Genomic DNA, 20,356 nt, shown 5'->3' with positions numbered 1-20,356 from the left:
CCGAAGTTTTCTCGAGTTTGAAGGGATTCGAGGAACCGCTCCATTGGGAGAGCGGAGTGGAGGGGACGTGCAGCTGCCCGGCCCTTGGTCGTGCGCCCAGCCTGGGAGTGGGGCACACTTGCTTCTGCTTACTTCAGAGGTGTGGGGGAGCGTCCCACACGGGCTCCGTCGTGTCTCCCCCAGCACGCTTCTGTGGGACTTGTTTACGGAGGAGTTTGTGGGCTCTGCTTCGTTTTGTGTTTGGTAATCGCAGTGCGCGGGCAAAGAGAAATTCCGTTGGCGTATTTAACCTTGTTTCCTGAGAGAGAGACCTATTTTCAGTCTTAAGTGTCACCAAGACAATTCCCAGCACGCCGGGCCCAGTTGCATAAGCAGACAGGCACGGAGGGGGACAGGTTGTGTAATGGCAGTGACATCATAGGTGGGTGTGGTTGGAGTTTTATATAGTGTTGGACAGGGTGCAAAGAGGGGAGGTAGAGGCACGCTTTTAGCCTCTCCTGTATCCGTCGCAATATGTGTGTCTGGCTGATGCCATGGACTCTTACGATACACTCAGTTTTTCAAAGTTTACTCTTTGTAGAGGGAGTCAAATTTGTATGATTGATATACCTAAATGGATCCAATGACAGATTCCTTTGTTGTTTTAATTTGACTATGGATTTTAACACCTGGTGGCATGGGAGGTTCTGTTATGGTTTATACCAGGATTTTTTTTTTCTGTTCAGTAATTTAGGAATTAATATTTTTTGCAGATTAAGTGTATTACGTTTATACAATTGTCTTCAGTGGAGGAAAAAATCCAAAAGCTTGTATAAGTCTAATCCTTCCAGTCTGTTCTGGGGAGATACATTAGGTCTAGTTCCAGAATAAACTGTTCTCAGTGTAGGTGGGATTAAATCGAAGATCTATTTTACATGCTTTTTGGCAACCTAATTTTAAGGGGTTCAGTTTTAGCTATCAATTCTACTTTATTTTCCACTTTATTTTCAAAGTGTAGGATATAGGATGGATTTTAGATCTTGAAACTATAAGATGCAGACTTCTTCCTGTAGTACGGCATTGACTCATACAGGTCACAAAGAAATCTCAGTAGCTTTCAGGGTATAACTGATGAATCCAGTACTGATCACAAATGTTTACAGGGCTCCTGTTTCATGTTTCAAGACTGCTTTGAAAGAATAAGAGTAAATTAATTACACAGTTTTTGTTAATCTTTCTTTTATGGATTTAGGGATATTATTTAGATATTTATTGGGAAATAATTTTGGTTCTTTTTTATGTGAATCTACATCTTCCATTTTGGCTTCAAAATGGGTTTAAAATTCGAGAATACTTACCAGCTGTGATGCTTATTCAAAATTTGATTATTCAAATGCAGTACATGTGCTAGAACTAAGTGCTCGAAGCTCAGTTTAAGGTTCATTGTACAGTTCTTTCCTGTGTTGCCAGTCCTGAGAATTATCAACATGCCACATGTTCTGGTAAAGATACTGAAGAACTTAATGAGTCAGAGTGCAGATGTACATTAAATGTGAATTTATAGCTGTGGATTCACAACTACGAATTGAAGGTGATTCCAGGCCACTAGATAACGAATCAATAGCTGCCAGTATACTTGCCATCTTCCTCCAGAACATGGATTTTGAAGACACTTAGAGATGGAAAAGCTGTAGCATAAGAAATGTATTAATGTTTAAAATCATTCATGTTCTGCTTCAGCACTTCCTTACTGCTGCTTCATCTGTTTCTTTTTAATGCACATAGTTTAAAAGTTGTGATAAACATACATCTGATGTCCTAAATAAGGCATTGATGCTCTCAAGTGGCATCTTTTCATAACTTTCCTACATTTCTGAAACATTTGAAAGACTCATATTTGCCATGGTGCAAAAGTGACTTTGAAAAACCATAAGGAATGTTAACATTCTTATAGTTAATATATTCATTGCAGGAATTGAATAGTTTAGTTAAAGGATGTCTATTGATTTAAAATACGAGTGCAGCTTGCCTTTAGTCAAGTGTCCTGAAACACACCACTGATGGGTTGAGTTTGGTCTGAATCTCACTCATTCCTGCTTTTTTTTTGGAGTGGGCCTCAGGAGAGCTGTTGAGCAATCAGTCTCCTGTTTAAAGCAGAACAAATACTGAGATCTGAGCAGTTTGCTTAAGGGTTTGTACAGCTTGTTCATGAAAACCTACAGGCTGAAGATTCCACAGCCTCTCTGGACAACCCGCTTAAAGGTCAATTATCCTCACAGTGAAAAATCTTCTCCTTACTTCAAGTCTTGACTGCCCTTGTTTTAGTTTATAATCATTGTCTTTCTAGGTTTTTCACTGTGTACTTCAGTAAACAGTCTTCCAGGCAACCCACTTTTGAATTCTGAAAAGCTGTTGTGTTCTCCCAATGCCTTCAGGAATTGTTTTCTGCTAAACAAGCCCAGTTCTCTCTCGGCACCTTCTTATGGGTTGTGTGTTCCAACTCTGGTTATTAGGGTGACCCTGTAGTTCTGTGTTAATAAATACTGTGTCCTAAAGTATTTCTACATAGTGTTTTTGATGTGCATGTCTTTTATTTTGAAGAATTTGGTATAGTAAGAACCATGGAAAAAGCATGCAGGATCAGATCAGAGGTAGTCCATTTATTGGTATGTTTATACTGACAGTAAGAGGAGATGCTTTGGAAGTAATATACAACTCAAGAATACATATTGAATGGGATTTTGTGTGTACACCTTTGTATACTTTCTTACTAATGTAATAATAAAACTGATACACACAGCTCTATGCTGCAAGTACTTGGTGCCTTTTTTTATTAAAATCATTTGTCTTTGGGATGTTAGAAGTGAGTGATATATGTACTTACAATATATTATTGCTGAAATTGAAACTTCAAGGACAAATTGTGTTTCTGCTCTCTTTAGTCTTTGGTCCAAAGATGCAGAATTAGCTTGCATCCTCTCTTTAGCTGAGAAACATTAAAATATATACTGAAACATTGCAAATTTGTTTTTTTCATGGTAACAAAGCCTAGAAATAGAATTGTGGTCTAAAAAATTGGATATATAAATTTAGAAACAGAATTGTTTAGGCTGGAAAAGAGCTCTCAGATCATTAAGTCCAACCATTAGTCCAGCACTGCTGAGTCTATCACTAGACCATGTCCTTAATATCTACATATCTTTTAAATCCCTCCAGGGATGGTGATTCCACCACTGCTCTGGACAGTCTGTTCCCATGCTTGACAACCCTTTTGGTGAAAAACTTTTTCCTGATACCCATACTAAACCTCCCTTGACACCATTTCCTCTAATTTTGTTGCTTATTACGTGGGAGAAGAGACAGCCAACCCCCACCTGTCTACAACCTCCTTTCAGGCGGTGGTAGAGAGTGATAAGGTCCCCCTTGAGACTTTTTTTTCTCCAGGCTAAACTCACCCTCGTCAAACTTGTGCTCCAAACCCTTCACCAGCTCCATTGCCCTTCCCTGGACTCCCTCAAGCACCTCAATGTCTTTCTTGTCGTGAGGGGCCCAAAACTGGACATAGGATTCAAGGCATGGCCTCACCAGTGCAAAGTACAGGGGGGGATGATCATTGTCCTGGTCCTCCTGGCTGCACTACTGCTGATCCAGGCCAGGATGTCTTTGGCCTTCTTGGCCACCTGGGCACACACTGGCTCATGTTCAGCTGCTGTTGACCAGCATTCCCAAGTCTTCTGCCACTGGGCAGCTTTCCAGACACTTTTCCCCCAGCCTGTAGCACTGCAGGGGGTTGCTGTGACCAAAGTGCAGTTCCCGCGCTTGGCCTTGCTCGACCTCATACCGGTAGCCTTGGCCCATTGATCCCCCTGCAGAGGCTTCCTGCCTTCCAGCAAATCAATACTCCCACCCAACTTGCTGTCATTTGTGAACTTAAGTGCACTCAATGCCCTTGTCCAGATCATGCATGAAGATATTAAAAGCATTGGCTCTAATACTTAGCCTTGAGGGACACCACCAGTAATTATCTACCTTTGGTCTTCCGAATATTCAGATCTGGTTTGTTATATCTATTGATCATTCAGTGACAGTGTTTGTATGTTCAGCAGCAGAGTTGGGGTCTCAGCTAAACTTTTTGTACTAGTTCAGTTCTAATCATGCATTTCTCTTGGAAGAAAAAAGTGGATAAAATGTCTGCCTGCTGTAGACTTGAACTCACATTTTTATCTTTAAACTACCCCTCATTTTCCCCCCTAGGAAAAAAGGCTCAGAGTTCCTCAGGTCATGTTCTGCACTTGAAAGTCTGAAAAAGATGAGCTTCCTCTGATTCTTTACAAATAGGCAGCTTATCAGAGAACAAAGACGTGCACTTACTGCTGCCTCTGCACAAAGGAGTCTGGTTTGCTGCTAACTCTGTTGGACACCAAAGAGTCAAATACAACATGAAAAACTATCTGAAGAGTTTAATCTGAGCTCCCACCTTGCTAGGCTATAGCAGTCACAAAACACAGCCACAGGAAATCAGGCTTCAGAGTTGTTCTGCTTGCAGAATTAGTGTTTGACTCAGACAAAGAGAGTTTCCCAGACTTCAGTTAAAACAAACATTTTATTTTATCGAATATGAAAATGAAGCAAACCAGCTTTGGTAATACTTATATTTGAGGGGAAACTGTCAACTCAAAGACAAATCAGGAAGACACTTTAGTTTCAGCTAAACGAATTATTCCCTGATTTTCGTAAGCCTTTCTTTTCCATTATGATCTTTTTACATGTAACATTGTGAATCTAAATACAAAGCAGTGTGTTGCAATCTGTGGGAACATTGGCCAGGTTGCCTTGTAACTGTAGAACAGGCTAATGCTGGAAATTTATGAGAATTTATACTAGACATTTAGAATAAAATAAGAATATTAAATTGAAATGATAGCTTTCCAAGAATGCCTTTTTGGAAAAAATATTTGATTTTAGTACTGTTTACAGTAGATGAACCTTTGACTAGTTTATCTCATTCAGTGAAAACCAGGTATATTTTTAAAAACAAGTAAGAGCAAAACAGTGTTCTGGCATTTTTTTCCAAGCAGCAACTGTAATTAGTTGTGTTACAAAACTGTAGTTTTAGTGGCATGGGGATGAGTGTCCTTCCTATTTAAATAGGCTGCTGTACTGGAAGAGCAAAATGCTTTATGTTGGACATGAGAACTCATCCTTACTGAATACTTTCTGCTTTTTTCCTCGCTGTAGAAGTTCCACTACTACAGCTCCTTACAACAGGGCTGCCAGCTGGTGCTAAAGGCTTTCTGGAATTGACTGACTGTTTTTATCACATAGTGATAAAGCGTGGTTCTGGTAGCTCCCAGATGTATGCCACTGTGAAGTGTCATCTACAGTCATAGTCAGAAGGGGCAGGCACTGTAAAAACAAATTGCAGTCTGCACAAAAACTTGGGTGTTTGAAAGCATTTGCAATACTTAGACTTCTAATACAAGTGTGGTGAATTCCCAGGTTTCTGTGGTTTTGATTGGATGTACTATAAAGTTTACTTAGTCCTCAATTTTTGTGCTCCAGCAGTAGTGAGCAGTGCTTTGTGAGCCTCTCTGTTCAATAGTTGAAAATAAATTTTCTTGTTGCTGCAAGATACATTCGGATCCAAAATTCTTTCCTTAACTTACAAGACATGAACCAGTAATTACTGCCATTTTTTTGATCTAAACAATAGGGAGTGAGAGAGAAGCTACTCCAGTAATTTTGGAAGGATTGTACAAAAAATTGTAATTATGACATATCACTTTGAAAGCAAATCTAATTAAAAATTACTAAATTCTGATTTTTAAAATATTTTACCTAATTTCTGTCTGCAGATTCCAGTGACTTGATGCTAAGAATTTACAGAGCTGAGTCATATGTTGGCCTCCAAGAATATAAAACAGCCATAGAAGATCTAAATTTTGTTATTTCTAAAATGCCAAATTGGCCAGAGGTAAGTTGGTATGAGCTCATCATTTTTCAGTATTGTGTTTGTCTGTAAAATTAATAAATTCCAAATTATACTTGCATCAATTTAAAAATCTAAGTCAGCTACTTTAAATGTTATTTTTTAAAACATGCAAAATGCTAAAAGTTATCTTTGAAATAGTTAACTTGTATGAGACAGTTTCCTGATGAGTATGGCAGGTTAGAGCTGGTTGACAAATATAATGAAAGTTGCAATAGTTCATGGTGATGTAACCTGTAACAGCTGGGGTTTGGGGCTTGTTTTGTTTAGTTGTTAATTTTTGTTAATGGAGGGGCACTTTGCTGTTTTAGCTTGGAAAGTTTATCTTCAAGAAGCCCAAATAAACTCAGTGGGAACTGAGCTTTGCAAATAGTACGAGTAGCTGGGGCGTCTGTGGTCTTCAGAATTCTACATGTTGTAGCACTGTCTAAACTGAACACAGCAGGAGCAGCAAGATCTTGTCACACAAAGGGAGATAACTGTAGTTTTCTTGGTTTCTCCTGTGTTCAGCAATTCCATGGCTACTGCAAATTCAAAAAGCCTCCTGCTTTTCACCTCTCAGTGTTGTTAGTACTGTCTACTTTTTTCTATATGTTTGGAAAGAAGCATCACTTTATTTAACTGAGCTTGGTTTGATGGATGGACTCCTGTAACAATCCCTACCTCTGTAGGAAAATAAACTGTCTGTAAGAGGAGGATTAGCAAACTTCCCTTCTTCAGAATTCATCTTAAAGGAAACTGCCCATCATCAGAGGATCCGTGTCCTCATCTCGCAGTCTTGTTGAACAGGTGCTACTGTTCACACTGTCAGTCGTTCTGTAGACACTGCACTGTGGGGTTTGGTGGAGTCTTTTTTTGGGATTTTTCTTTCTGTTTATTTGTTTTTTAAGTTTAGTTTTTGGCCCATTATCCAAATTCCTATATACAAATAGATACTGTTGATTTAACTTTTTTTTGACAACTGTTGGTTTATCTAACTAATTATTTCTATTACTGTCACTGCAACTTTTAAAAGTTGAGATAAGGTCTCAGTTCCAATGTCATCTACTTTCACGTAAGTTCAGCATAATCCAGTAGTCTTTCCTCCCTCTTTTTCTTTCAAGGAAAGCAATACGCAGATATTTTTTTTTTTCCAAACTGGTGTTTAGTGTTCAAGCATAAAATTTAGTTGGAAGAAGCAATTAATTCTGAGTGGCATTGTTTTGTTTTAAGAATACAGGTTGAGAGGTATGTAAGGGATGAACAGTTGTGTGGGTCATTTTTTTGTAGTCACCCCTCTCCTGCAGGCTGGAACCGTAAGGCTTTTAACAAAGGAGAGGGCAAAAAAAGTATTCTGTAAGCTGTTGTGTGAGGTTATGTAATAATTTGCATTTCCTGACCCTCTTCTTCCTGTCCCTCTTCTTCCTCTCTAAAGGCTCACAGAAGAAGGAAATTAAGGGCTGTGAATGCAGCACTAGTGAGGGTTTTAGTCCTTTACATAAGACAAAACAAGTTAACTGGAAGAAGACTAACACCAGCCTATCCCAGGACTCTTTTCAAACACTGTAGTGGATGTATGTTAGACAAGGGATATGGATCACGCACACTGTACACAGTTCCAATTTGTTAGAGCTGTATTCTTTCTGTCATGGTGGGTTCTAATTCTAGCGCTGTTGCAATGCTTGTAGGATCAATACTGCAGTTCTACATATTCTCTACAAATGTCTTCATGGTATCTGTTTCTCAGGTCTACTTCCGGAAAGGAAAAGTGCTGCAAGACTCTGGCTTTGTAGGTGATGCCTTACAACTGTTTCTACAGTGCTTAGCCCTTGATGAGGACTTTCTTCCAGCCAAGCTAGAAGTAGAAAAGGTAATTTTATTTATGATACTAGATTCCTATCTCTGACTTGATTCCTTTATGAAACCCCCATTATGATAGACTTGAGTATCTAAAAATCTTTATTACATACAGAGAATGTTCAGGTGGCAGATTCCTTTTAGGATATTTCTTAAATCATACTACATTGAAGAGTTAGTCCCAATGTACACATTTTACATACAAGTTTAAAAGTGCATGTGCTTTTGAAGTTACTAAATGAATATGTAGAAAACTGGAAAACAGGCAGCAAGTGAAATTTTCAAAGTTGAAACCCTCTGTGCCCAGAGCACAACAGTTTTTTCTATGATAATAAAAATTTACATTGAAAAAACTGCATAACACTGGATTGATAATGTCAAACTGTTTGACTTGCAGTAGAAAAGATTTTTTAGCAATCGAGGTATGTAGGTTTCTAGTTGTTCTCAACTCTACCATCACACTTACTGCTTGAATAAAGATCTATTCATGAGAAAAACTTCATGTAGATTACCTTCTTAGTTTTTGATATGGTGTTGTATAACAAAGGTATGTGTAGATCCTTTTTTGTCATTATTAACATTGAGCTGTTTTTTCTAGATACTGTGTGATGTTTTGTCACCAGAGAAGCTAGGTGAAAGTCTGAAGGAATCTGCTTGGAATTCACCCCATATTAGAAATAAACCTCTTATGCTTGGTTCTGAGGTGACTGCATCTTACTGCAATTTACAGCTTTGTCCTCAGCAGGTAACAAAAACTCTGCAATAACTTCGCTCTTTGACTGATGTGTAAACATTAGATGTACTGATACCCTGATTTGTCACACTTACTTTCCAGTGTAAATACTGATTTTATGTAATTAGCTAAGTTGGAGGGAAAGAATGGTGGTTTGGGAGTAGTTTCTTTTCATTTGTAGTGTTAAAACTCCTCATTCTAGTGAACTAGAATGAGTAATAAATACAGTATTAGAAGGTACTGAAGTTTCGTATTAGGGACTTCAAAATAAAGAGAAATACAAGTTTTCTTGTTTTTTGAAGCTGATGAAATACAATTCTTGTTTTGTTTGAAGCAGATGAAGATTTTTGAATTGTTAATGCTAAGCAAATTTGAGTACTGTCTTGACTTAGAAATTTCTCTAGTTAACTAATGGGTACCCACTAACTGGATATCAGTGTGGCTTATATATCTTTGCATAGTCACATCTTACATACTTAGATTTGTGTTATTCTTAGAATACAGTTCAGTTCATCTTACTATTACAGAGTTTAGGAGGATCAGATGTACTGGAGCCTGTGAGTGGAGGCTTAAATCGTGCACAGTCTGCCCATGCTCTTAACTCAACAAAAGACCTTGCCAAGGAAGATGGCTTAAAGAGAGTGTCTTCTGAACCCCTTCTCTCTGGCCAAGGAAAAGGTGCTTTGTTAAAAAGAAAGCTTTCCTTTTCAGAACAGGATACAGTTGTATGTGAAGATGGAAGAAACAAACATAAAAAGCAAGGAGGTAAACAGTCACTTACTTAGAAATTAAAAGTATTTAGTGCCTTGTGCCTTTCTTTGAAGTATTTTGTTCTGCTTTTCCTTAGAAAGTACAAAAAGGGACATGACACTGGCTTTTGGAACAATTCCAGGGGATTTGATTGATGCATCAGATTTTGAGTGCTCTCTATGTATGAGGTAAGATTTTGTCCTTAATTCAATATTTGTTACAGATGCTTGGCCGCATATCTGTTACGTGTATAAACTGAGGTACTTGTAAGTTGTTATGAGTTCTGATACCAGTCAATAATTTGCAGCTTTTCTCTATCCCTGCACTTAAATGTGTATTTAAATGTTACTTGCTGTAGTACTATATACTATAGGACTATTTTAATCAAGTTGCCTTTTTAGTTAAACTTGGCAGTTTTAACTGGTAAACGTAAAAGGACAGGATCTTTTTTGATTAAGTGTTCGGGGTTCTTCAGTCAATAAAAATTATTTTGGGAAGGCTAATGCTTAGAAGTATAGCCTGCGAACCTTGTATTTGTCTGGGAGACACAGATGCTTCAGAATGTTAGTCTACTTAAATGTAGCTGATGACGTATTTGAAAACTCTTACTGAACCGTCTAGATTTTCAGAATAAATACCATAAAATATATGGTGTATACTCAACTATTCATAGTTATGTTATTAAAATGTAATACTGCTGTTAAAACAACCCAGTTTCTCAAAGAGTCACCTAATTTTGTGTATTCTGAGTCTCCTATGGAGGGAGACCAAAGTCTTTGTATGTTGGGGTAAATGTTTAGTTACTTAGAGTTTTGGAATGTGTCCAGCTTAATCAGAAAAGCAGAATAAGGAGACTTGGGATTAATTGTTTCTTTGTTATAGTATAGCTAGTCTTAAAAAATCAAGAGGTTAATCACTGACATTTTTAGAAAAACACACACTGGCCATGACATCTAACTTCTAATAATTTTGTTTCAGGCTATTCTTTGAGCCAGTAACAACCCCTTGTGGACATACTTTTTGCAAAGGTTGTTTGGAACGGTGTTTAGATCATGCTCCACAGTGTCCACTCTGTAAGGAGAGCTTGAAAGAGGTATTGTTTCTCAGTAAAGCTCACAAATACAAATACTGTATAATTTTAAGGCTGTTTCACTTGGAGCCAACATTTTGGATTTGCTTGGGCTATGGATTACTGTTAGAATGGAAAAACTTGGGACAAATTTTGTCAATACCTCAGGGTCTTAGAGATTTTGTGTTTCTTTGGCCGTTTACTGGTGTAAATAAATCGTGCATATTTGTAAACTTTGGTAACTATTCAGTTTTTAACTGTGATTTCTCTACACTTTTCTTATTTGTATGGCTGTATATCATAGGAAGTCAGTTCTGTCTCTGGTAAGCATAGAAATACAAACTGAGTTAGACATTCAAGTTGTCAGAAACTAAGAACTTACACAGAGAATCTAATTTTCAAATATTAGAGTATCTTTAGGTTTTAAGTAATGAAACAAAAACTTCTGAGCTGTACGTTTTTACGAGTTTTATGTCACATTTCATAGATCATATTTTTTTTTAAAGTTGCATTTTCTCAAGCTATTTGTTAAAATACATGAAAAGAAATACTAATATATTTTTTAATCGTTTACAGTACCTTGCAAGCAGAAAATACAGTATCACAGAACTGCTGGAGGAATTAATAATGAAATATTTGTCTGATGAATTATTTGAGAGAAAAAGAATTCATGCTGAAGAAACTGCTGAACACTCCAAGTAAGCTTCCTGTCTTGAAAAACTTGAGAAATTAGTATGGAAATCCTTTTTAGAAATGTTTTATTATTTTTATAGTCATTAATCATTGTATATTATGGTTACAAGAAGTAGAATGAAGCTTGTCCAAGTCCCTCTGGATATCGTCCCGTCCTTCAGTTGTGTCAACCACACCACTCAGCTTGGGGTCATCAGCAAATTTGCTGAGGGTGCAGTCGATGCCTTTGTCAGTGTCATTGGTGAAGACATTAAACAGTGCTGGTCCCAGTATGGACCCCTGAGGGACACCACTCATCACTGGGACTGAGCTCTTCACCACTACCCTCTGGGTGCAACCATCCAACCCTTTGTTATCATCTGACAGCCCACCCATCAAATCCATCTCTCTCCAATTTAGAGAGGATGTTGAGGGGGGAGCTCTTTACAGAATTCCAGATAAATGACATCTGTAGCCCTTCCGTTGGCCACTGATGAAGCTCTGAGTAACCTGGTCTAGTGAAAGGTGTCCCTGCCCATGGCAGAGGGGCTGGAACCAGATGATGTGTAAAGTCCCTTCCAGCCTAGGCTGTTCTATGGTTCTATGAAACTTTTCCCCTTCCATTCGTCTTTCTGCATGCACTGTCATGGAGCTTTGGTTTTAGCTTTGCTGCTGTTAATGAAATTGTCTTCAGTTCACTGCAGAGTCTCAGAGACTTGAATTTCTTGCAAAGCAATTCATGATAGACATTAATCATATACAGATAGATGTAGTAAAAAACCCTGGGATTTTTTGTAAACATGTTGTTTATCTCAGTTCTTCAGATACATAGAGCATAATGTATTGTAGATATGAATGTTGGAAAACTATTTTAAACTACATCTCATGCAACTTATTTAATGGAATTTTTTATAGTCTGAAAGGTATTAAAGTTAAATACCCAGTAATGTTTTAATGATAACATGTTTGTATCTACTATCAACTATACATACTTGATAAAACAGAATGAAAAAAAAAACTTTGTTTTTCAGTTATGCCTGCTGAGGCATAGTGCAAGGTGCAAATTATACCCCGGGTTGCATCTTGTGATCTGGAGTTCCTCCTTGAAAATAATCTAAATGGTGACCTAGCTACTATGTAGTTACTACTACATCTTTTTAGTTACAGGAAAACTGTGTCTCTGAGGGCTTAATTGCTTTTATAGCTCAGACTAAAGCAAAAATGAAAAAGTAGCTGATACCCCTGTCCCCAAAACAGAGCCAGTCATTCACTGACTGGATATTCACTACCTAGAAAACTATCAGTCTTACTGTCCAGTATGTATGCAAATCAATAAATAGGTATTCAGCCACTGTTATCAGTATGTGGGTTTATCATTCATTGAAGTTGCTACAACGTATTTTGACTTTGAAAAGAGTGCTTTAGGACATCAAACATAGCAGACATACTGAAAAAAATGTATTGTCTTGGCATAGCTCAATGTTTAGATGTTGAAGGCATATATTTCTTTTTATGTTCCCTTGAAGCTTGACCAAGAATGTTCCAATGTTTGTTTGCACTATGGCATATCCTACTGTGCCTTGTCCTCTACATGTATTTGAGCCAAGATACCGACTCATGATTCGCAGGAGTATGGAAACTGGAACTAAACAGTTTGGGATGTGCATAAGTGATTCTCAAAATGGGTAGGTTTGCAACCTAATTCTAACCTTCCATCTCTTATGGCATTTTTAATTACAAAAAGCGTCTTTTCAGAAGTGTATAATTGCATTACTGACAAGGTCTCTTTTCTAGTTTTGCAGATTATGGTTGCATGCTGCAAATTAGGAACGTTCATTTTCTACCTGATGGACGGTCTGTTGTTGATACAATTGGTGGAAAGAGATTTAGAGTTTTACGGAGAGGGATGAAAGATGGTTATTGCACTGCAGACATTGAATATTTGGAAGATGTTAAGGTATCCAGAATGCTGTCTAAATACTTAGTGGTATTAATATACCATGATTTTTGCTTGATTTGTTCTGGAAAGCTCTTTCAAATTTTTAGGTCCCTAGAAGCTAGCTTAATTTTTTTATTACTATAAAACAAATAAGAAAACTATAGTTTTTGTTTCAACAATAGTTTGAAGCTGTAACTTTAAAAATACTACAAGACCTCTTTACCATTCAGTCATGAGCAGTCAAGGTTAAGGAGAATGCAAGAAATGTATCTAAATATAGTTGAAATTGAGTGATTTTTTATTTTAGCTTAAACACCTTAATTGTTTCTTTATCACTAATCATGTTTTCTTAATTTTCGTCCTACAGGTTGCTGATGAAGAAGAGCTAAAGAAATTGAGAGAGCTTCACAATTTTGTTTACAGTCAGGCCTGCAGTTGGTTCCAAAACTTAAGAAACAAATTTCGCACTCAAATTCTTCAGCACTTCGGACCAATGCCTGACAGGGAGGAAAATATACAGGTGAGATATAATTTAATATTAATTATTAGATGCTTATTTCTGAAAATAAAAACCCTATTAATAACTGGAAATATTAAAGAACAACTCCCACTTTTTTCTCCAGCTTCAAAGGTAATAAGGCTTGCACCTTGTTTCTCTTAAAATGAGCAACAAAAAGCAATTCTGTCACTGATCAGCAGTTTCTGCAGGAAAAGATGATATGCTGATGTGGTAATAAAACTAGTAAACTGAAAACACTTTAAGTTCCAGTAACAGTTAAACTGTTAGTTTGTATAACACTTCTAGAATTCAAAGTGAAAAAGCCCTCTATTTTCTCCCCTGTGAAAGTCAGGAAAGAAACTGAAACTCCCACATGCAGGCAGTGCCCTTTGGCAAAGAGATCATCACAAATAACACTTTCCTCCTTTCTGAGCTAATGCCATAAACTGCTTCAGCTGCTAGGATTTGACAAATGTTTCTTAAGAAAGATGCAGCAATCTATATTGATGATTATTATAAACAATTAGTGAAGGTGAGATCCTGAGGGAGTGGAGGCTGTAGGAAAGTAACACTTAAAAATACATAAAAATTGGTTTTCAAAGCAGAGTTATATGTGAATTGGGATCTTAGGGGAGCTTGTCCCTCACCCATCTGCCACATACTTTTATGAGACTATCATAACCTGTCTGGGGGGACTGTAGATGCTGTAGAGGCCAGTGCATGAAGACAGAAGTGATTTTAGGACAATTTAATAAAAGTAGATTTAAAACAGCATACTAGGAAAGAGGAATACATGTGCAAAACCAGAGTAATTAGCAGGGCAGCAATACTTCAGGTATGTACCTGAGATTTGTAATAGGACACAAATGTGTCAGCTATGTGATAGAGCTGCAAGTGAAGAAATGTCATCCTGGAGGGTACCACTACCACCAGTATTTTAGCAAATCATTTGAGGTACTTAATATTCTCTGCAGCGGTAGGACCTCTACTGAGGAGTATTAAGTCCAGTTCAAGGCCTGACATCTAATGGTTGCTGTTGGTAATTAAAGTACAGGAATAAAATTACAGAATATGTTTTAACAGCTTAGAAGAAACTTAGGAAGTAGCCCTGCTCTGTCTAGAAGGTAATGAGAAAGGGAGCAGAATTGGGAGGTGACAGAGAAGTCCATCAAATAAAGGTAATTATAATGAAAACATTAGGCTTTGAGAATATTCAAGCCTTAGGAACAGCACGAGAAGTATTAGATATAATTTTTATCAGGGAGGTTTGTTACAGGGTGACTGTCCTGTACTTAGCCATCTTTTCCCAAGGAACCTATGAGCTTCCTATGTTGTCTTAAAAATAATTGCTTTATAAAGCTTAGTTTAAGTGTACTTTGACTTCTCAGTTGAGGAGAAGAGATCCTTTCAGCACTCTTCTAATCTCATAGATCTGGGATTCTCTGGTTACTATCTAAAGTAGTTACTTTAAAGTAGTCTTGGTCTTCAATGACTTTGTCTTTTGATGTCTTCATGGTAGTCAATTATACAACATTGGTTATGGGTAACCAGCTTATGTTTTAATTTTAGGCAATGCCCAATGGTCCTGCTTGGTGTTGGTGGCTTCTAGCTGTTCTCCCAGTAGACCCCAGATACCAGCTGTCAGTTCTCTCCATGATGTCTTTAAAAGACCGTCTGATAAAAATCCAACATATACTCACATATTTTTCTAGAGACCAGTCCAAGTGACTAACCGCCTGGGTCTTCCTGAAAAGTTATTCTGTTCTGGTTGTAGTAGCAGCTGGAATTTTTGCTGCCTTTGCACATCTAGCACTGGTTTGAGAAGTGTAATGGAACTGTTTTTTCTCTCCACCCTCCTGGCTTCCTGAACCACATGGTTCATTGAATGCACACTTTCTTCAACTACGAGAGAAGACCACTGACAATTGCACAAAGTCAATCCAGCTAGATATGTTTTTCACGTTATCTACATTAAAATTTGCACTATGTAGAAAAGAACCTTTTTGAGACTTGATCATTTTAGCAATTGACTTTTCTAAGCTGTGGAAGTGCAGGACCTTAAGGCTGACAGTCCAAGTTTACAACATTGAGGAGGTAATAAAGGTTTTACATATATTTGCCTCATACAACTGTTCTTTTGCTGTTTGCACAAATATTTGAAATATAGTATTGAATGTCACAGTTGGATGTTACTACTCTTGTTTAACTATCTTGACCATGAATATGGCACAGATTTTTTTAAGTTATCTTGTAAATGTATGCATCACAAAACAGGTGACATGAACTGTATGCTGAACTGAGAGCCAACTTTAAGGAACAAATGCAGAAAAAAAAAGGTACTTCTGTCTAAAACTACTTAAACTGTGAATATGGTTTACATACCAAGGCCTGTACATGTTAGGGGAAACTGAAATCTAAATGCTAGTACCAGTTACATTTCTACTGGGCTTTTCAGGCTGTTCTTCCAGAGCACACACTTAGTTTGTAGAGCTTAGAAGAAGAAATCTTACAGTGTGCGTGCGCGTGTCTGTTGGGGATTGTGCATCCAGGATTCAAAAGCTTAAAGTTTTATTTGACCCTTTTAAGTTGGTGCAAATGTGAGTTCTATGCCTTATTCATATCAATAGTAGAGCACACTGCAGTGGCAGGGTTAGCATCATGCTGCCAATAGGTACTTTTTGTAATTAAAGGTTTGCATATTTGTGAATATGTCTGATACTGGCTTTCTTGTATGTAAATCATTTGTAAAATATTTCTTAAATCTTGCTTTTGCTAATATATTTAATTTTCAATAAAAGCTTAAAGTTTGTAATATTTTTAACTTCGTCAGAAACTAAAAATCACTTTCCTTTTCTGTGTGCTTCTATTTTGGGATCTTAAGTAAACCAGAAGCTGCTGTTTAACCTACATTAAGGTTGTGAGCACTTCATGATGTAACTGTTATGTACATAATCTGTTTCTGATTGTAGTACCTGTCCCAGACTGACTGTTGGTCACACAAGTTTTTTCCTGGTGTCCTGCTTTTCTTTCTACTAAGTTTAAATCAGATATGAGGTTTGCATTTTGCAAAACTTAGAAGTTGTAGGAAACTGTGCTTGCAGAGCAGTGAGGTATTTCACTGACTTGCTAGTCAGATGCTCTGGCCTCGTTCTCTTCTGGAGTTCAAGGCTGGAGATATTACAGGCAGCCTGAAATCTGCTGGATCGTCTTGTGATGTCAGTTTCTATCTAGGGTAAATTTCCCCTTTAGGGGATGAATAAAGTCCTGGATGAATATTTGGAAAGCTTTATTTGCATAATAAAAGAAGAAAGGGAATCCTCTATTTTTCTACTTCCATATGCTATAACCTTAGAAATGTAATCTTTGTATCACCATGATCTTCTTAAGAATGGAGATGGCAGGATATTTTTAACTTGGCAGTTAAAAGTCCCTATAGCCAGGCTTGAAATACCCAAATAAACTAGCGGTAATTTTTTTTTTCTTCTTGCCAATAGCTTGAGTTTGAAATTGAGTATTCCCTACTGTGCTGAAAGATGTGGCTTTTAGTGTCTTTATATGCTCCCATGACTTTTTAATACAGTAAAAATGCAAGTATCAATTGGGTTGCACTGTCCTGTCCTTAAAGGAGTTTTACTTCTGGAATGTATAAACTATATAAGGCAAAACTTTATTGAAAAAAAACAACAACAATATGAAAAGCAAAGTTACTGTGTTTAACAAATGCTGCATTAAGGTTGATTATAAGTACTACTCTTCAGTAACCATTCCACAGATGTGATTATTCTAGGTGCTCTTGGGAATGATAGAAAATGGAGAATGGGGATGAAAGATTTTTAAGAGGTTTCTCATATTGGAATTTTTTTAGTGAATATTTTGTTTACCAGATTTTGTTGCTTTGTGCAGTTACAGTGGGGCAGAACAACAAACTCAACTGAATGTTTGCAAAACCCTTTCAGTAAATAGGTTGGAGAGAGTACCATGCTGTACTTTGTACATTGTATTTTGAATTTGGGGAGTTCTTTCTTATTCTTACAGTTATTTTTTAAATTTTCTTCCCCTCCCCTTCCCCATCACACAGCACGGCTTCTTTAGCTATCGAACAATTGGCCAAGGACAAAGTTTGATCACCTTACATTATTACAGTAAGGTTCAAAATCAATGTAATTAAGCCTGAATGAAATGCAAGGGATCTAGATGAGCGAAAGGGAAAAGAGGACTTCCTTTTTAGGCACTCAATTCCTTTGTAGGCACTCACTTCCTTTGTAGGCAAGGTACAACACCATTAATGATTAGTCTTGCCTGATGATGAGCAGCAGTCAACAGAATAGTCAACGTTTCATTTTCTGTCAGATTTAAGGGAGTCTCCTTTGCTGGGCAGCACTCCTGGACCAGCCAACAAGAGCTACTCTCAAGTGTTGTTGGGGCACCTTATGTATGATATTGTGCCTTCTTTGTTCAGTCATAAGAATGACAAGTTGATGTAGAAATGTTCTTTGTGTAAGCATGAGAGCAAAACTAGATGTGTCTCAAAGGATTAGTGATCCTTAAATAGCTATACAGTGAATCAGATGTGCGTGTATGTTAATATGAGAGAGCTCATAAACTTCCAGCATGGTGGGATAGAGTCACCATACTCAGAAATATCTGCCTGGAAGTGATGTGTGTTTTTCAAACCTTTCTGGCAAGGACCTCTTCCCAGTTTTGTTAAATTATGGCCAGAGATCTCACTGAAATTCTTAATTTATGATTAATATTCACCTCTAGCCTTTTACTCCTACCAAACATCATTTCTTGTAACAGCTTGCTGCACTGGATGAGCACTGACAAATGTTAGGTTTAGAAACTTCAGCTTTCTCGGTATGAAATGGCAACTTCATGTTTCTCCATCTAACTTGATTTTTCTTTTGGCAATTGGCAAATATTTGTCACATTCATTCTAGTAAATCGTTTCTGTGTGGGCCTTTTACTGGCCCTAAGTTTCTTTAAGGAAAATGTGCAAAGATGACTGTAAGATATGTTGATGGGAGAGAAACTTGAAGTGATATTAGAACATTCATAGAAGGATGTTTGTTCTGAACCCCATGAAAGATGAGGCCAGATTCAAACACTGCTAAATGCTTACAAAACTTGTGTCATCTTTTTGGGTTTTTAAGTGATCTAACCCATTCCTTTGAGCTCTGCATCAGTATGTGTGGGGTGGGCTAAATACCTGCTAGATACTCAAATTGTGCTTTAGGCTCACTTGCATAAATGAGAAATGAGACAGGGTAGAGTTACCTGGCACAGCTGAGTCCTGGAAAACAGCATGGGGGAGCCCCACAGTACCAGGCTCTGCTCACTTGACATTGAGGCAAGGACAGTTCCCAGAATGGTTGTCTTTTGAGTACTCTGAGGAGGAGTAGACAAACCATATCTCCCTGGCCTGCACCTCACCAAGGCTGAGATGTTTTTTCAATACTGACTTTGACTGTAAAAACCTGGATATCTACAACTGGATTCATAATGGGAAGAAGGTTTTCCAGAAACTACTTCTGTTTAAGGAAGATAGTATCCATGGTATCATGCTGAAATCTGTCTGTTATCCTTTCATTTATGTGCTTTTCTATAATTAAAAAAGCCAAAAAACCTAAAGCTGTAAAGTTTAATCATAGGATTTAAGATATTCTAAGGCCTTTACCAAAACAAAACAGTCCACTGAGTCTTGATTTTTGTGAAGTTATGCTTTCTTCTACGCTCATGACTGCAACTGCTTTTACGAGCAAAGACCAATAGCAGAATTACAGTGTGGATAAAAAAAAAAATTGCACTCTGGATAGTTAAATTGGAGTCAGAAATGCCTATGAGGATGTGACAGGCTCTCTAGGAAAAAATGTTTTGAGTGTTAAAAAGAAAGCAGTTGGTAAAGAAGTCTACAATTCCAGTGGAGGGGTTTGGTTTTGTTTGGTAAGTAAGTTGGAAAGATGTCCTATATTGGAAATAACTTTTAAAGCATTTTGAATATGGACCTGTACTAGCTATGAAACTGGCCATTTAGTAGATGTTTAGTGTTAGAAAAGGGAAGTGATGTAATGAGAAACTGGAGGCTGTGCCATATTTAGACAAATACAGTCACTTTCCATCCAAACAAATTCTCTGGAGCTTGGCATCTTAATTATATTATCTATTTGAGTGTGTTTTGGTTCCTTGTGCTCAAGAGCTTTCTGGTCTGTCAGCTCAGAATGTTTTTATCAGCATAAAGAGCTATAGGAGGGGCTTGGCAAAGTGGGCTACTAGCTTCTCCCTGGCAGTGCTGTAAGGGGAGGGGCAATGTTTCTTTCTTTCCTTGGTTTTTTCCTTCTTTTTCATGCTTCCCTTCTTGCATCAGACCTCACTCAGTTACAACTGAGGGTTCCTTGCGGGGGCCACAGCCCATCCTCTTTTCCTGCCAGTGTATCAGACCTGTTCTCCAGATGCTTCAGCTGCCTGCTGGATGAAATCATGGAGTCTGAGAAGCACCAAGTGAACGACAGCCCATTCTTTTCTGTGAAAAGCTGTCGTTGAAAAAGACTTGTACTTAATGCTTGATATTCACAAGCATCTGTTGAGCTTCTGGCAGCTTGTTTGCTGTACTATTTTTCTGTGAAGATATCCTCCTACTGGTGATGACATCTGTCATCGGAACAGGAGAGAGAGAGAAAAGCTGTTACAGTTCATTCTCTTACCAACTTCTGTGCAAATACATCTTCATTCCTTCCTAAAGAAGTTTTGAATTTTACCTCCTACAGGGAACAACAAATCTGTCTAAGATCGCCTTTGCACTCAGGGAATACTCTTCAGTAAGTAAATCCTGTGGAAAGTTCCCCACTGTAGCTGAACTGACATTTCATAGTCATCATATTCATACAGAAGAA

General features: G+C 37.7%; 1 protein-coding gene across 1 annotated transcript; it reads left to right on the top strand.

The window, feature by feature from the left end:
* Positions 1 to 5,124: 5,124 nt before the first annotated feature.
* On the top strand, positions 5,125 to 19,097 carry LONRF1 (LON peptidase N-terminal domain and ring finger 1). Its single transcript, XM_008641539.2, has 11 exons — positions 5,125 to 5,953; positions 7,695 to 7,817; positions 8,403 to 8,549; positions 9,065 to 9,302; positions 9,385 to 9,475; positions 10,266 to 10,380; positions 10,933 to 11,054; positions 12,555 to 12,713; positions 12,823 to 12,985; positions 13,335 to 13,487; positions 15,036 to 19,097. Exons 1-11 carry the CDS (start codon positions 5,849 to 5,851, stop codon positions 15,192 to 15,194), a joined length of 1,575 nt encoding a protein of 524 aa, XP_008639761.2. The 5' UTR covers positions 5,125 to 5,848; the 3' UTR covers positions 15,195 to 19,097.
* The last annotated feature ends 1,259 nt before the right edge of the window (positions 19,098 to 20,356 follow it).

Source organism: Corvus brachyrhynchos, unplaced genomic scaffold (assembly GCF_000691975.1).
Source record: "Corvus brachyrhynchos isolate BGI_N302 unplaced genomic scaffold, ASM69197v1 scaffold17, whole genome shotgun sequence".
Taxonomy (NCBI): domain Eukaryota; kingdom Metazoa; phylum Chordata; class Aves; order Passeriformes; family Corvidae; genus Corvus; species Corvus brachyrhynchos.
Note: the sequence above shows the minus strand (reverse complement) of the source record. Positions and strands in the feature narration are given on the sequence as shown.

Excerpts from the sequence above, each read along its gene's own strand:
- LONRF1 (XM_008641539.2), top strand. The coding sequence starts at position 5,849 with ATGCTAAGAATTTACAGAGCTGAGTCATATGTTGGCCTCCAAGAATAT. Across the intron at positions 5,954-7,694 it reads AAATGCCAAATTGGCCAGAG|GTCTACTTCCGGAAAGGAAA; the intron begins GTAAGTTGGTAT and ends TCTGTTTCTCAG. Across the intron at positions 12,986-13,334 it reads AATATTTGGAAGATGTTAAG|GTTGCTGATGAAGAAGAGCT; the intron begins GTATCCAGAATG and ends TTCGTCCTACAG.